This window comes from Sander vitreus, chromosome 18 (assembly GCF_031162955.1).
Source record: "Sander vitreus isolate 19-12246 chromosome 18, sanVit1, whole genome shotgun sequence".
Lineage (NCBI taxonomy): Eukaryota > Metazoa > Chordata > Actinopteri > Perciformes > Percidae > Sander > Sander vitreus.
This window is the reverse complement of record NC_135872.1, coordinates 10,438,173-10,456,105: the sequence shown is the minus strand read 5'-3', so window position 1 is coordinate 10,456,105 and position 17,933 is coordinate 10,438,173. Positions and strand designations below refer to the sequence as shown.

The 17,933-nt window shown below is 38.1% G+C and overlaps 1 protein-coding gene across 2 annotated transcripts in view; it reads right to left on the bottom strand.

The window, feature by feature from the left end:
* Nucleotides 1-15,378, bottom strand: part of enpp1 (ectonucleotide pyrophosphatase/phosphodiesterase 1) — a 33,720-nt gene extending 18,342 nt beyond the window's left edge. The window contains exons 1-9 of one of the 2 annotated variants that reach the window (XM_078274709.1): nucleotides 15,120-15,378; nucleotides 9,851-9,923; nucleotides 5,603-5,663; nucleotides 3,962-4,059; nucleotides 3,801-3,880; nucleotides 2,528-2,647; nucleotides 1,332-1,441; nucleotides 1,141-1,206; nucleotides 985-1,057 (exon numbers count right to left, since the gene is read on the bottom strand). In XM_078274709.1, the coding sequence (XP_078130835.1) occupies nucleotides 985-1,057; nucleotides 1,141-1,206; nucleotides 1,332-1,441; nucleotides 2,528-2,647; nucleotides 3,801-3,880; nucleotides 3,962-4,059; nucleotides 5,603-5,663; nucleotides 9,851-9,923; nucleotides 15,120-15,248 (810 nt within the window). In that variant the 5' untranslated portion in view covers nucleotides 15,249-15,378. Of the gene's footprint in view, nucleotides 1-984; nucleotides 1,058-1,140; nucleotides 1,207-1,331; nucleotides 1,442-2,527; nucleotides 2,648-3,800; nucleotides 3,881-3,961; nucleotides 4,060-5,602; nucleotides 5,667-9,850; nucleotides 9,924-15,119 lie in introns of both variants that reach the window. The other variant, XM_078274708.1, reaches the window with a different exon arrangement.
* Nucleotides 15,379-17,933: the final 2,555 nt, after the last annotated feature.

Sequence of the window (17,933 nt, the reverse complement as noted above, 5' to 3'; positions counted from 1 at the left end):
TCAAGAACAATATGCTTTTGCAAATAAATGATTAGCAAATATAAAGGATTAAAACGGTGGTGGCAGCATGGTTCATAACCTTTTTTTATTAAATGGGGATTCGTTTAACATTTAGAATGAAGGTAAGATGCTGTATGAAAAATAAAAATACTTAAAACAACAAAACTGGTTCCAGTTTTCCACGTCCAAGTATTAGATAGTAAACATTATTTTTTTAACACAATCTTTAACTATCATTCAAAATGATTAGTCGTCATTACATTACAATTAGTTCCCTATAGATTTTTCTTTGAATGGTTATATATGATATATGGAGATGGAACTATTAGACAAAGTGGATCAACAGAACTAACTAATTGGCACATTTAACACATTTTTCAAGCAGAAATGCCAAACATGAGCTAGTTTCAGCCTCTAAAATGTGAAGATTTGCAACTTTTCTTTGTCTCATGTGATAGTTAACTGAATATCTTTGTGCTTTGGACTGGTGGTCGAATGAAATAAGCAATTCGAAGACATCACCTTGGCCATGTGGTAATGTAACAAGCAATTGTCAAAATGTTCTGACATTTTATAGATTAACCTGTTGAAAATAATCAGCAGTAATCAATAACGAAAAAAAATAGTTGTTTGTTGCAGCCCCAGTCAAATATCACATAGCTCCACAACCAGAATTTCACTTTGACAAAATATTTTTCCAGATCTTTCAACTGCATCTCACAGTCTTCTTCTGTGGGTCGAGTATATGACAATCCTTCCCTCACATATACAATAAGACCATCACATGACTGAAGATCCGCATTTATTGTAGGTCATGTGATGACGACTGAGCCATCTCTACAGTATGACAACAAAGCAAACTCCATGAAGACCGCAAGATGCAACTGAAAGCTCTGGAAAAGTGGACCTGAAAGATTTTGTCCCGCTACAGTTTCAAAGTTTGGACTTTCTCGTGATTTGTTGTTGCTTCAGTGACGGACTGACCTGGCTGCTCGCTGGCCCATACTGATGTCCAGATGAGTCAGGTTCGTCCAGGTACAAAGTGTAGAAGTCAGGTCTAAAATCACAAAGGCAACAGTTAAGTGTGATTTTAGATGGTGGCTCACAACATTTTTAATGATAATGAAGAACATGTGATACCTTTCTCCCTGAGGTAAACTGAGCCATTCAAACAGCGTTGACACTCTCTGCTCAAATGTAATGCTCCTGTGCACACAAAAGGCTCCATGTGATTTATGAACTCATAACTGTAATACACCACTATAGTATGCCATTAGGTAATGTTCTTGTCATGAATTTAAATGTATGTAATGTAATGGCATCACTCTTACTTGTCATACAACTTGTAGAGGTCTGGGAAGGTGCCATTGATTCTTACATCTGAGCCAGGCCAGAAAAAGGTTCCTGCTTTCAGTTTCTGACGCATGGCAGTGAGCCAGACCTGAGAGGAGGAGAGGAGAGGAGAGGAGAGAAAAAGAGAGGAGGAGAGCGGAGGAGAGTAGAGGAAAGGAGAGGAGGAGAGGAGTTGAAAGGGGAAAAAATGAAAGGGGAATGGAGAGGAGATGAGAGGAGACAAAAGTAAAGAAAGGAAAGAGAAGGAAAGGAAACAAGATGAGAGGAAAGGAGATTAAAGTAGAGGAGAGGAGATGAGATGAGCGGGGACAAAAGAAAAGAAAGGATCATAAGGAGAAAGATGAGTGTGTCATCTAGGTTCATGAATAATTCAGACAGACTAAGCTGTAGTAGACGAATACCTCATTCATTCATCTCAGTGCATCACAGCAGCAGTGTTTAGTCCATTAGGATGAAAGTGTAATCACTCACAGCCCAGAAGACTGATGGAAATCTAACTGCATATTTTTATGTCAAATCGACACCTATCAGACTGATCTGCAGTTAGAAGTGTTTTGTTTATGCAGCAGGCTTGTAAACATGTTTTGCTAAATGGTTCATTGTGAAAGAATTCATTCTATAGGAGTCATCGTTCATCTATTTCTCCATCACTCCTGGAAAGTCATTTGACTACTGCATGGTGTATTTTCAGGAGGAGCAGCCTGTCACACAGTTGAGGAATGAGATTTAAGAGACCTCCCATTTGAACAGGAACCACAAAGCGTCAAAACAAGCACAACTCGCAGCCCTAACAAGCTGTCATTTAGCACAAGCAGAATCTATAATTATATCAAGCTATGAAAAAATGCTGTTTGCAGACAGCAAATTACAGCACGATCTGAGCACAATGCTTCTGCAAGACAAGTGCCTCCTCTTGATTCATGTCAGGTTTCCCCACAAAATCAGGGTGTGTTAACTTTTACATGTTACAGAACAATACTGTCTGGCTCTTTCGATGTGTAAAGAAAATATTTTTGATAGGTCAGAACTGCCCTGCTGTGGCCTTGCTCAGCGAAAACAACATTTTCCTAATTTGGTGATTTTTAGGTCACAGATTTGGCTTTTTCTAGACTAATATTTACTGTACAGTGAATTTACTTTGTGCACAATATCGTGGTCTCACAGATTCACTTACCGGCTCTCCTTGATACCATTTTGCGTTGAATTTCTCTTCAGTTTTCAAGCTGAAGAAAGTGTTTTGGCTCACATCGTACATCTTGTTGTCCACAATCCCATGAGACTCTGGATAAAGACCCTGCAGATAAAAACACAGTCGAGGTGAACTGTTTTGATTCTGTGGCTACAGGGATTTAAAGTGATTACCTCCTCTCTCCAGTCTTTCCTACCTAAATATTACTGGTGGCCATAGCAGTTTATTGTGATTGCAGGGTCTGTTTTCAACCAAGAGAAGTGAAAGACACTCTGTAAGCCCCTCGGTCCTGCTGCTGCTCCTCTCCACAAGCGCATTTAAGCCATTAAGCCTCCCCAGTAACCTCTATTCTACTGTGAAGAGAGAGACACTGACTCTACAACCGCAGAGAAAAGCTCAAAATGTCACTGTTGAAGTGCGGTACACTGACAGCAGTGGTGGAAAATAAGGAAGTACATTTACTCAAGAAGAATTTTAAAGATATTTTACAGCGGGAAATATTGTACTTTTTACCCTACTATATTGATTTGACAGCTTTACTTTTCAGGTAACATTTTTCACATAAAAAAACAAATAAGCTGATGAAATTCAATACATTGTTAAAGTCTAACTAGTAGTTTCCAACCTTTTTTTGGCTTGTAAAAAAGCAGTGTCTACTCGGGGTTACGTTTTAGATATTTACTGTAGGCTATGTTAGTAGAACCACCAAAGAGACATTTCTCCTCTAAACTTCTCAGATGGTTTTGTTTAAATAACTGTTCGAGACCCAAAGATAGAAAACTCCAAAGCAAAGATGGTAGAATATTACAAACAATGATTACAAATTAGTTTCACAGAACTTTTTTCTTCTTCTTTCATGCCCAATTAATTATCTCAAGAGAAAAGTACTGGTACCCAAAAGTGAGTCAAGCAGAGCTGTACCATACAGTGTAAACACGGCATAAATAACTTGGCTAAGTAGTTTAAACTAGCTTCATTTAAAACAGCTAAAACAGTAAAATGCTACTGATGGATTGTTGCATCAATCTAAACTACAAAATATCAACCGAATATTATAATATACAGTATATCAGTCACAGGGGCCATTTTTCTGTAGAGCAAGTACTCTTTGATACTTTACAATAAGAACATCTTGCTGAAAACACCCATGTTTTAAATGCAGGACTTCTTCTTCCACCACTGACAAAACAAGTAAGACAAAACAATCTGTCCAATGAATCAACCCTCTGACTCTGTGACCTGACCAAAAAAGACTTACAGTCACAATGCTGTAGTGATTGGGAAAGGTCTTTGTGGGATAAACAGGCCTCATGTACGGTGTTGTTGTTCCATGGTTACCTGCAACACAGTAACGTTCAGTCACTGAGGATGCTCAGTAAACCATGAAGAGCTGTTGAGTCAACGATGTTGGTGACTTACGTAACTTGTTGATGACAGGAAGGTGGCTGCCGTGATCTTTCAGGTACTTAGCCCTAAAACCGTCCAAGGACACCAGGATGAGAGGAGGCCTGGAGAAACTGGGTTTGAAGACAGCAAGAAAGAGTGATGCTTTAAGTGGACACTGAGGTGGGTTTGTGAATGGGAAATGGAATAATTACTCAGCAGGAGACAGGGATATCTTTGGCACCAGTAATGTAGCAGTAGTGTTGTACAGAGGGTCTGTGTAGAAAGAGTACAAAGCAGCTCTTTGACTGAGCAGGCAACGGACAAACAGAGGAGGTGAATAGGAAGAGAAATGTCATTTTACTGATGATAAATCAAGGACTAAGAGACTTTTCTTGGTCTCTGCAGATTCTTTTGTTCTCTGAAGTGAGGCATGGTCCCTCTTCCCACATCACTGGGAGCACTGCATTAATTTCATTGTCTGCAAGAGTTTCATGTTATTGCTTCTTTAACTGTGATTAGTCATACAGCTATCAATATATTAATTTTATAAATTAATATAGTAAGTAAATAAAGTAGCCTAAATAATTTTGGTCAAAATAAAAAGGGGTTTACTTTTTTTCTTATTTTTTTTTTAAATCAATTTGAAAATGCAGTGATTAAAGGATCAATAAATAACTGAATAAACAATCCAAGTTCTAATCAGGAAATTGGACGAGCCATTCGATTTTCCATTTGCTTTTCCTTTTTCATTTACCATTTACCATTACAATAATTTGGAAAATAATTAATGTAAAAAAATGTTTGCAATCAGCACATTCCAGAGGAGCTTCCTCTCTGCGTGTAAAGGCCAAACCACACATTAAAATAAAAGTGTGGTTTGTCAACAGAAACAATATAAACAAACCCAAAAGAATGGAGCGACTTTGATATGAAAAATACAGACAACATTCATTTGTATTTTAAAGCAACACTATGTAACTTTTCCCACTTTGGTCCCCTACAGGTTGTCTCATTGGAACTACAGCTCGCGTGGCTGTAGTTCCAATGAGACAACCTGTAGGGGGACCAAAGAGGGAACAGTTACATAGTGTTGCTTTGAAACCAAAAATAGCTTATTTGGAGCCACAGGTTTTCTTTTCCATAGTCTAATGAGTCTGTCTGGGGTTACTCCCTTACCGAAGCAGAAACACACACCCTTGTGACCATACACTCATGCACTCACTCACACTCACACACACACACACACACACACACACACACACACACACACACACACACACACACACACACACACACACAGATCACTCACCAACACATGCCTGATTACTCATAGTCATTAGCTTGGTTTCCATAGAGACAAGTTACTTTTTCCCACAAAGCCAATACCGTCATAAAAAAGAATCAAGAAGCATGTGTTTTGGTTATTTACACACTTCTAAAAGAAGTCTCACTAAGAAAAGCCTATTAGGAACAATGGGCTCGACTCAGGAAGAGTGTGGGAGTTACAGCTGAAAAGCTTCATTCTCAGCACTAAAACATGCTGAAAGATATTGTGCAGAGAAAGTGAGGAGCTATTGCAATCCAAACTAGGCCAGCAGAGATTTGAGGAATTGTTTTCTATTAAAACCACATCAGTTCTCACATTTCAACAGCAGAACAAGAGTATTGTATTACCCAGGTGGACATTGTGACAGTTGAATTTCCTCGTCTGCCTCCTGCAGCCAGAGCTCACCGTCTGCTGGAAAAGAGGAGTGTTGTCTGTTAAAAAAAACAACTGTTTTTCCAGTTGCATACAGTATATTTTTCTGTAAATGTGACTGTACAGCAACACAGTACTTAATGCCATGGAACACCAAATAACTTAAAAAAGACTAATGAACCAGACTGTTTGAAAGATAGTGTTTTAGAACATTAAATATTCATTACTAAATATGCAACAATCATTTCCAAAGGAATACATTGTGTTAATCTACAATGTTGTTTACCTGTGGCCGTTTATCAGGCTTGATATGCTAACACAATGTGGCAGCAAACTGGGACTGCGGTTCTGCTTTTGACGCGGCAGCTGCCACAGTCAGGGGGTCAACATGTGTACTGAAGCTCAGAATCTTGCCTATTTCGTCACAGTTAGAAAGGGCCGATTTGGCGTAATTACCTAACAGATTTAGTCTCATTTTATCCTATTATTCTCTTTCCTGTTCACCGATGAAGTTCCTGCTGTTCTGTATGCCATTTTGACTGCCCAGAAACTATTTTACTTCATCATGAGACTTTAAGTGTATCCTGAACTGATTAAGTCTGTCTGCCTTTTTCTAGCTTACACTGTTAACCCAGATTTAGTTGTAATAGTAGCTTTTTAGTTTTTTCTTTCATGTTTTGTTAAAAAAACATATTCATTACTAAACCACATTAGTTGTTTGTAATAATCAGCTTAAGTATGAAGTGCACATATCATATTAAGCAGAGATAACTAAGGATCTTTTAAAGTCTATGCCAAGGATGTTTGGTTACTGTATGGGAGGGGTGAGGCTGTTTGAGCTATTCTGCGCCGAAGCGGTGCAAAGGCTCATGGGAAAAAATATATGTTCTGAACAGTTTCTGTCCTAGTTAAAGTGTGTTTTTTTATAATGTTCTGTTAATGTTTGTTGTATATTTATGTTATCTGGGTTTTAGTTTTGTATAGTTGATTTAGTGTTCATGTTTATCTACATTTAATGTTGCACCATGACCGAGACCGGGAGGCGGGGACTGATGGGATCTGGGCAGTGAAAATGTGTTAAATATACAGTATGTAGGTTAGAAATCAGTGTTGTGCTCTCCTAAGTTAAACTTTTCATGCAGCACAACACAATGAAATATTTAGATGTTTTATGGTGATTGATTTCCATTCTGTTTTATTGGGAATTAATGTATTGAATGCTATATTCTTAAAGGTATACTATCATAAAGGAAAATAAACTATAATTATATAAACAAATTATTTCTTTAGTAGTGATAAGTAATCGAAAGTTTTAGATTTGTAATGTTTCTCTGCATGTTAAACTTAAAGCTGTATTGCGAAGTTCCTGTCTCCCCCATGAGGAATTCTAAGTAAAGACAACAACACTGTCGGTGCGTCCACATGATACAAGCCCTCCGTGATCGAGCACCACCCGTAGCCAAGTAGAACACGGAAGATTAAAAAAACATGATGGACTCTTCAGAAGCGGTAACTATCTTCACTTGAGTTTCTGCACGTGAAAGTCACTGACGCCACAATCTTCTGAACAAAGACATACTGAGAAATACAGAGAGAGTTGTGTGGAGCTCATAGTCTTAATTAGCTTTATTATTTTATTATTATTTATTAGTATTTTTTAGACAACAATAATTTGTTTACTAATGATTTTTAGGAATGACTACTAATGTAAACTTGATTTGTCTACTGCATTAACTGCTCTGTGTTAATACAACTTAACCTGTTAAACGGTTTAATCTACTTCATCAGGACTGTGTGGGTGTGGTTTGACCCAGTTTGTCAAACTGTGACAAATACACATCCTAAATTTTTTTCCAACTGAACCCACTTCAAAATAGCAAAGACAAAAACAGAGAAACAAAAATCTCTCATGTCAAACCAGCACTGTTTTTTTCTTTGGCAGAAGATCTTGTCTACATGTAGGATCACATTATTCCTGGTAAGAAGCTGATGGAGAAAAAGTGTTTTCGGGGCCTTTAATATCAAATTAAATGGGATTATTGAGTCATTTCAGTGCCATTTAGTATGCCAAGTGCCAAGAGGATGTGAAAGTAGAAATGCAGATGTCATCTACACATTCATGAGATGACTAAAGACAGAAAAGACTGAATGTTCCCTGTGTTTGGCTAGTGAAATATTTCTTTGGAGCTAGTAGAAGGCACAATTCTATGAACCACATGAACATGTTGCGTAAAGGCATTAATGAATAACAGCACAGGCTCCGTTCTCAACAAAGACTAATTACTAAACCATCACATTTTTAAATGAGATTTGTGTGCTGGACAGCATGTGTTTTCATATAATAGAAACCATCAGGGAGGAAAAAAAAACAGCTGTCTAAAAGAGCTGTGATCACTTAACTCGTGACCACATAATCTTTATATTTTAAGGCCACACATGCACGTGAAACAAGAGACATCACAACCTTTATTTTACTTAATCTGAGGGAACTACAGGGCAGTAAACACAAAATTGATGTGTTATGTAGAATACTTTGGCAAACAGTTGTCTATTTACACATCTAGCAGACATAGTGCAACATTAGCACTTATTTGGAGTCATGTTTCTGACCATCTGACACATTTACTGTAAATAAAATATTTACTCTTCTTTTAGCTCTTTACCAACTCCTAAAGGAAATATTTGCTTCCTTAGCTGCTAAATGATCCACTATGTTCACCAGCTAGTTGCTAACTGTGTCAGCCTGCAGAGTAGAGTGATGAATCTCTCAATCACTCGCTCAAACGTTATTTTGGCTAGTTAACCCCTCCCATCATATAAAACCATACTGGACCGAGTGCGTCTCATGTTGGTGTGGCAATAAAGTGTGATTTGAAAGTAAGTCAAGTATATGTCAAGCACTTGTAACCCAAACCTGATACAAATAAATCATCTGTTGTTTTTGGAAACAAACTATGTTTTGCTAAAGGACATTCCCACAGAGAAGGTGGCTCTAAGCAGGAAGCTTTGAGGAACTGTACTCCCAATACAATCTGTCAAGTCTGCTGCTGACTGGACACATGACGGAGGGAGTCTTAGCATGTCGGTGAGAAAGCCCATCCTCACTGCCTCTCCTGGCCAGGAGTGTGGTTTGGACTGAACACGGGGATGCTCTGTCTCAGGAGACAAGTTGCTGTGGTCTGTAATCTACGGCAAAACCCAGCTCTAAGCATTTCATACTACACACTGTGTGTACTGTCAGCCTCTCGGAAGAAGTAGAGTCCCTGGTTATTTTTATTACTTTTAATCTGCTTCCAAGGCCTTACCAAGAAAGCAGCATTACGGAAGATATAGAGGTTCCAACAAAGCTGCATATAATATATGTGAAAAACGATCCAAAAAGAGTCGGAATGAGTGCAAAGTCAAGATTTATTCTTCCCACATGGCTTTCATGTTAGCTGGGTGGGAAATATAAGTTAAAGGGAAATGCCACAGCAGAGAGAGCACCCCGCCCAGGGCTGGAGACAGTTGCCCACAGTCACCATGCTGCCTCCGAAATGGAAGAAGGTTGTTTTGGCACAGTGGTTTGCAACAAAGAGCATACTGACACCACTGCCCACGTCTATAATAGAGGGAATCTATAGCTGCAGAAAAAATGCCAACCTCGGGTGAACATTCCTGTCTCGTTTAAATGTGTTTTTATGACGTGTTTTACAAAGTGGGCAAAAAAAAATTCTTGGATCGCAACACCCTGACAGAAACATATCCTGTCAAATCATATGCAGTCTCAGGAGGTAACTTTCACCTCACCGACTGGTTGGTAACTTGACCCTCCTTCACTGCTGCTGTAAATACTTCCAGTTTAGAGTTTCTGAGGGATCTACAGTTAGCAGGCTCTACTATAGGTACACTCCCAGACAGCAGGTTTGTAGCCTCACAGTGGCAGGATGCAGTGGCCACTTGTAGTATGTATTTTCATCAGCCTTTACTGAGTAAGTGCTCCAAAAATGTAACCTGAGATGGTTATTTCTGTCTATCTGCCTCTCTTGTTGCAGCCAAAGTATTTTCATTTACTCTCTGTGTTGTGGAGTGAAGACCATGACTCACATAAAGCTCAGTCAGAACATATAGTATGTTATTAACATTTAATATGTTCTACTTTGCCAACTTTATTGTAATTAAAACGTGAAAAACCCCCAAAACACAAGGTGTGGAAATGCACATTTAAAATCATCAGTGCCTACCTTTCCCATCACTGCTCTTTCTCAGAGACAACGCCACAGCCAAGATGACCACCAATAAGCACAGCAGCAGAACCTAAAATCCAGATAACAAACGTCAGGATGTTTGTTAAAGTTAGTGAAGATAACATTCATATATCACATGCAGCTGAGCTGTCAACAAACATTTCATTGAACTCTTGGCTCTTCGCAGAGTAGAAGGCAAAAAAAAGAAGAGCTAAAACTGCACAAAGTCAAACACTGTTGAATAATGATAAACTATGTTCTTTAAATAATGTGCTATTGTTACATATGGTGATGGACCACTTTTTTCCCTGAGAGCTTGACTACCTACACACTATAAGTGAAAACTGAACAACAATATTTAAATGTCTGCATGATATTTTGAATAATACTGTGGTGAAAACAGCCTTGGCAAAAAGCTTCTTCTACTGGCACTCTAGACACAATCTAGTGTCAGCTACATGCCTTGTGACCATAATAAAACTGACTTCTGGCTCCTTGGGAGAAGCCATAAATCAGGACATTTTGAGGAATCATAAACAAAAGTGTTGGCTCTAGACAATGTTGGTTGTTCAGTCCACCACTTTGGTCCAGACTGAAATATCTCAACAACTATTGGATGGATTGGCATTACAAACATTCATGATCCCCAGAGGAGGAATCCCACTGACTCCAGCACCACCATGGGGTTACATTTGTGGTTTTACTGAAATGTCTTCACAACTATTGGATGGATTGACATTCATGTTTCCCTCAGGAGGAATTCTACTGTGATCCCCTGACTTTTCACCTACTTTGGTTTACGACCAAATACCTATCAAACTGTAATTCCCATCATCATCAGCTTTACTCTGTGCTTTGTGGAAATTAGCAAATGCTAACATGCCAAACTAAGATGGTGAACATGGTCAACATCACCCTCTAAACATCAGCATGTTAGCATGCATGTTTGCATGCTGCTGTTAGCATTCAGCTCCAAGCAACCCTGTGGCTCACAGCCTCACAAAGCTGCTAACGTGGCTGCAGACCTTTAGTCGTATTTACTTTATTTGTCCATTTTTTGATTCATTCTTTACTTTTTTTTGTGAGACTTCAATCTTTATACAAGATAAGATAAGAGTCTTGCAGTGCTAAGTGGAGATGGGCTTGTTATTTATTTATTTTACCCTGCCCGGTGTAAGCTAATCATTTCCACCATTCCCCATACACCATCTCCAACTGTCAAAATGTTGGTCTTGGCCATCTATAATTAAAAACTCAAAGGAGGACGTAGGCCTTGGTGCTTCTTTATCTTGGCTCATATCTGCCCAGAGATGGCTGTTTACTTTGGGCGAGGGATTTTGTAATTACTGTAGAGGGTCGTTTCAAAGAAGTCTGAATCAGTTAATTTAGAGAGGTGGGTGTTCAGCAGCCTTATCATTGCTCCATGGTATATGATTTGTGTCTTGTATCCCTTTAACCACCCTTCAGGTTTTTCTTGGGACTGACCAATAGGCTGGGAGCTTCTGCTAAAAAAGGGGAACTGCAATGCTTGCTCATCACATGACAATGACATCATCCTCTCCCCATCTCTTTACAAAAATATGAACTTACTCAGGAAAGAATCTTAACGTAACATTTTTCTGCTGCAAGAATTCCACTTCCTCATAGGAGTCATACAATGTCACTTATGTCACTGTTTATTTCTAGGGGTAAAGCTTATTTATCATGTCCCCAGTATTGACATTTGTTTTTACTTAACATGTGGAATATGAATCCTCCCTTATTTGCAAACAAGCGTATCTCTGTTTTGTTTTCAAAACTAAAGCTGAATAATACACATAAATCCAACAGAAGCTCACTTGTAGGAGGATGATTAAACCATGTTAATATGTAACAGGGAACAGGTTAAAGTAATAATCTCAAGATTTTCATTTAATTTAATGTCACGAGGGAAAATCACAAGCAGAGCACAGTTTGTGACACGTTAAACATCTCCAGAAAAAAGAAAAAAGAAAGACGATGAAACTTCAAAAACACACTTGCAATTACCGCTTATCACCAAAGAGAATGAAACAGAGATCTTCAAGACTGTAACTTGAAGTTGGGCCAATTTTTTTTACTTGTTTTGAGATGAATACAACCCTACGATTCAACACTAGATTATAAATTTTCATGCTGTACTCCACTATGCCCTTTAATTTATTCATTGTAAAAGCTGTAGTCATGCACAGTCTCAAAAGCAGGATTGTGGGAATCATCACCCCAGGCGCAATCCAAATAGTGTGATCCACATAGCCAAGAATTCCTAGACGGGTATGCTGCTATGTGTGCGTGGTGTCTGGCTATGTGCACTTATTTTCTCCAACTATAGGTAAAGAGAGAGGGAGAAAGAGAGAGACCTGGATTGCATGGTCTCCTTGGGAAAGACGTGGTCTTTGTGGGTTGTGAAAGTAAACAGTCTGTCTGGTGGAAACCTACTTGTTGTCTGACACTGAAACTACCTTCAGTTTTGTCTCCATTGTCCAGTAAAGACCTGATTAGACTGTTGGGAATCCAAATCAAACTGCGACAGCACAACAAAGTCCGCATGAAGACACAAGCATGAAACTAATGAGTAATCCTCATTTTAGAGTAAAAAAAAGGTTTCATTCTCTTTGGTGATAAGCGGTAATTGCAAGTGTGTTTTTGAAGTTTCATCGTCTTTCTTTTTTCTGGAGATGTTTAACGTGTCACAAACTGTGCTCTGCTTGTGATTTTCCCTCGTGACTGAACAGACATTAAATTAAATGAAAATCTTGAGATTATTACTTTAACTTGTTCCCTGTTACATATTAACATGGTTTAATCATCCTCCTACAAGTGAGCTTCTGTTGGATTTATGTGTATTATTTAGCTTTAGTTTTGGAAATAAAACAGAGATACGCTTGTTTGCAAATAAGGGAGGATTCATATTCCACATGTTAAGTAAAAACAAATGTCAATACTGGGGACATGATAAATAAGCTTTACCCCTAGAAATAAACTTTAATGATTCCTGTGACTTGTGAGGATACAGTGACATAAGTGACATTGTATGACTCCTATGAAGTGGAATTCTTGCAGCAGAAAAATGTTACGTCAAAGAAAAGACGCAAGATTCTTTCCTGAGTAAGTTCATATTTAAAAAAAAAAAAAAAAATGTTGCAATCATCCTTTTGCGAGACCTTATATAACACCACAGTGTAACAAGTACCAATATCACAATTACTAACAGCTGTACAGTGGCTGATGCTTGACAGGACAAAGTATATTATTGTTTAGACATTGCCACGGCAGATGGAAAAACTAGCGCCTGTGGTTTTAGCTGGAGTTTGTTAGTAAATAGTTTATAAGGTGTGTTTAATGTCAGATGATATCTGACTGTACAGTTTATATTTCAGTGATGAGGAAGATTAGTGTGTATACAGCTACATACTTCACTTAAAATGTGCCATTTGGCCAAAAAATATCAATGCATTTAATTCTTTTACTGGAAAAAAGAAAACTCATATTTTTCTGATTTAAAAACCCTGACCACAGCTATATAAAGGCAGTGTCTAATGCATATAATGACATTTCTCTTTGCTATTCTTTCAATTATGGTTTTGGTCTTTATGTCAATTGTATCCCAGATTTAGTTTCTCTGTAGAGTATGTGTGGTTTTTGTTATGTTGGTCTTAATGCATCAAGGAGATGTGGACAATAAAGGCTGCTGTTGTCTTTGAGACTATTTATCTTTGACAAGAATACAATTCAGAAACTCATTCAACTGTCCAAGAAAATTCATATCCAGGTCATGTATAGATAGAGGCAGTTAGTAAAAATACTGACTTGTTTGCCTTTAAAATCCTAACAACAAGATAAACAGGATGTTGTGTACAGTACACATGCTGTATGGTGGACACGTTTACCCCAAAACCTTAAAGTGACAGTGAATTTGTTGCTATTCTTGTTCTTAGATTAGAACACATTTAATATTTTGGGGTTTTAAATTGTTGCTTGCACAAATCAAGCTATTTGAGGATAACACCTTGTGGTCTAGGTTATATATATATATTGTGTATATATTGTATATATATATTTTTTTTGTTTGTTTTCATTGTTTCGACATCTTTTAGACATTTTATAAACCAAACGATTACACAATTAATTAATCAATCAAGAAAATAATCAACAGATTAGTTGGTAATGTAAATTATTGTTAGTTGCAGCTCTAAAACTAAAGTTCTGCTGACATTCTTCAATAAAAACAAAACACTTCTTGTTTACTGCCTGTGCCGCCCCCCCCCCCACACACACACACACACACACACACACACACACACACACACACACACACACACAAAACCCCTCAAACACCCACAAAAAGTAGTGCACTATTGCATAGCTCTCTCTGACTTTCTGACTGCACCAAAGTTTCAAATTAACAGGTCCAGTCCTGCTTTACACTATCATCTTCACCTGCAGAGACACTTCTGGCATCTGTCTTTTTGCACTTGAGTGAAAACATTTGGTTTGCACATTCATACTGGCAGCACTGTTTGACAGCTGTGGCTTAATTCCACTTGGAGTAAACAGCGTAGAAATGTAGAGGCTGTGTGTCTTTTTGATTCCTGATGATTAATGACTAATGATCAGATACAGTCACTAGGGCTAAAACTAATTATGGATTAATTTGGTATTACTTGACAAATCATTTAGTCTATGAAATGACAAAAAATGTGAAAAAGCATCCAGTGAAATCTGCTTTGCTCCACCCATGCAGTTTACAATCATATTTCATAAAGAAAAGCAGCAAATCCCCAAAAACTTTGATTGTCAAAGTTGCTGCAGATATTTCTAGTTTGTTTATAGTTTGTTTATATCGACCAATCGATCCAGCTTTAAAAGTCACTAGACTCAAAATCAGGGTTCATGAACACATTTCAAGTATATAGATACGGTCCCACGGGCTTTATACTGTAGTGTTACTATGTTACTAGGCTTTTGAAAGACACATATAACATTTATTTCACTATATAAAGTATATCGAGCATCACGCAGGCACGCTATAACGTTGTTTTTGATTAGATAGTTAAAGGTGCAGCAAGACCCAACTTGTGATTAAAAAAACACGTTTTTCCAAACAAATCAGCTGAGATATTTTACTGTAAGAGTATGAAAGTAAATAGCCTACTTATTTATTACTTAATTATAGTTTGTAGTGTAAGAGTGGTCAGAGGTATAGGTAGGCTATAGGTAGCCTATGTATTAGCTCTATTAAACGTACCCCAGTAATGATTTTACAGTGGTTCTTCTTTCCCCGTTCAGGGTTTGTCCTTTGACTCTCCAGCTCTGGTGTCCCAAACAAAGACGCAGCCTGTTCAGCCGAGAGGTCCTCTCCTTTGGTTACTTCCATGCTTCTGAGCGCTGCTAAACTCCTGCCAGTGTTTTCCAGGAGGGACTCAGTGAGTGGCAGGCAGGCAGAGCTTCACCCTGGTTGAGGAGTATATGCAGCTGTGTAGGATATGACCCCTCTCTGCTCAAGTGGAGCCCCGCCTTGTTTCTTGACGTCTCCAAGTTTACAAAGCAGCATCAGCAGCATGTGATTGATCTAAGAGAGGTTTGGAGGCTGCGGGTTTGATTAAAGACAGCAAAGCCGACCTCAACGGTCTGCTGTTTTGGCTCAGTGTCATTATCCAGGAAAGTCTGTTCACCAGTACTACATATAATGCTTGGCCACTTTAGAAAAGAGTTGGAGCTGTAGGCTAACAGGCCTAATGCTTAATAATAAAAAGTAACTAATTCAGGATATTTATGTTTATACGTGCCTTTCAAAAGCGTTAATCACATCTAGTTTCTCTGTTGAGGAACTTCAACAAAAACGTACTGTAAAGTGACTGAGTGCTGCCGCCATCTTGTGGTCAGACTGGAGTAGTGCGCTGTATGTCCCTAATACTTTTCATAGATACAGACAATTGAGACCCTTTTACAAAAAAAAAAAATGAATAAAGTAGCCTACAATTTAAGGTTGAAGGTTTTTTGAGTAGGCTATACAACGTTACAGAAGGTTTTGAATTTTGGCCTAAGGCACAAATAATTTACGCAGGCTATATCCCTTGAATCGTTGCATATGCCTTGAGTTCTGAAAGGTATGGTTAAACACAGTTTGACCATCTGACAGTGTAATACCAGTAATGAAATGGGACTTTTAATAAAGTAATCCTACTGGAATTTCTGTGGGTCCCCTATAATACTTTTCGCCCCAGTAACAGTAATAGTGTTGAAAACAATTGTTGTGAAATTGGCTTAAGTTGAAATTTCAGTGCAAACCCTCTCTGTGAGTCACTTTTATACAAAGACAATACTGTATGTCACAAAATCAGCTAATCCTCAATTCCTGTCTATTTGTCTGCCACACAATGAAACTTTGCATCAATTTATATTTTATTCTGCAGTCTGTTGTTGCTTTCTTGATGACAGATATTTGTGCACGTGATCCATAAATAACAAACCATTCATTATGTAGAAGGAACAGTACATTTTGAGTCATTAATAATCAGTACAGTCTGTAATAATCCAGTTAGCTACAGTATAAAGCATCCACAAGATGGTGATGTTGCAACACCGGTAAAGTAACACTGCCGTTCCTTCGCTGTAGTAGAGATATTTTCATAAAGCTACAAGAAGTGCTATTACAGTAATACAACATAATACTGCTCCGGATCCCTGACAGTTTTAACAATGGCATATTTCAGCCTCTGTGAGGTCCAGGTTCCCTTCAGATCCAATTGTGGCATGTGGTGTGATAATGGAGATCACATGTGGCTGGAACTGCTGACCTCTGACCTCTGCCTGGTCTTGCACTCATAAACAGCCCAGGGTTAACTTGTCTTTGTCTCTTCCCTGTGAATGTGTTTATGTGTTGTGTGTGTGTGTGTGCGTGCGTGCGTGCATGTGTGTGTGTGGCGAATATGAAAATAAACCTGGTTTTGTGTTGTCATTTTAAGCTACAAGGGTATTTCTGCATTGTGTGTGTGTGTGTGTGTGTGTGTGTATTGTATGTGTTGAATATGAAAATAAACCTGTTTTTGTGACGTCATTTTAAGCTACAAGGGTATTCCTGCATGTGTGTGTGTGTGTGTGTGTGTGTGTGTATACTGTATGTGTTGAATATGAAAATAAACCTGGTTTTGTGTCATCATATTAAGCTACAATGGTATTCCTGCATGTGTGTGTGTTTGTGTGTGTGTGTGTGTGTGTGTGTGTGTGCGTGTGTGTGTGTGTGTGCTGCTGCTCAGTGAACTGCATGTCTCTCAGCAGAGTGTCTCCCTACAGCTGTCCCCAACCCAACTTGACTTCACAATATGACCTTTAATGCTGACCTACACATGTAGCACTTACTGTCCTCATCACGTGTTCCTCCCGACTTGTTAAAGTCTTTCCAAGAAACACTTTTCATGAGTGTGTAGCTAATCCTTGGCCAAATGCACCAAAGGCATCTTGAGCTTCAAAGCATTTTATTAGACCTACAGAACAAAGACAAATATTCTATTTAAATAAAATATTCTAATTAACTAATAACTATACACTATATATTATATATAATTACATATGCAACTTTTGTATACACTGTAGAGGAAATTCAAATTTATCAAAGTTTAAAGCTGCTGTATTTAATATATAATATAACTCTGAAGTCCCCTACACAGTTTCCCCTAAGGAACAGTGTCATATACACGGCATATTCTGCATCTGCTTGTTTTACTTCATTGAAGCTAGTACATCATGCTTACATGCATATTCAAGGAAATCTTAAAATATTCAGCTGTTATGATTACAGTTCTGCATCAAATGGAGACGTGTTAAAGCATAAGTTTAGACACACCCAGCATACATTTTGTGTCCTTTAATACAGTTCAAGCTAAGTATGTTTGAACAATGCTAGGCTACACATTGTGTTCGTTTTCTCATTGGTCTGCTAAAGACTTTTTCGAAATAACTGTCAACATTAAAACGGAATATCTTGAATTACATCTTAAAAGCATGCATTAACAGATTGGCTTGTGCATGTTTAATTTAGTTTGTTATTCTTGAAATATTT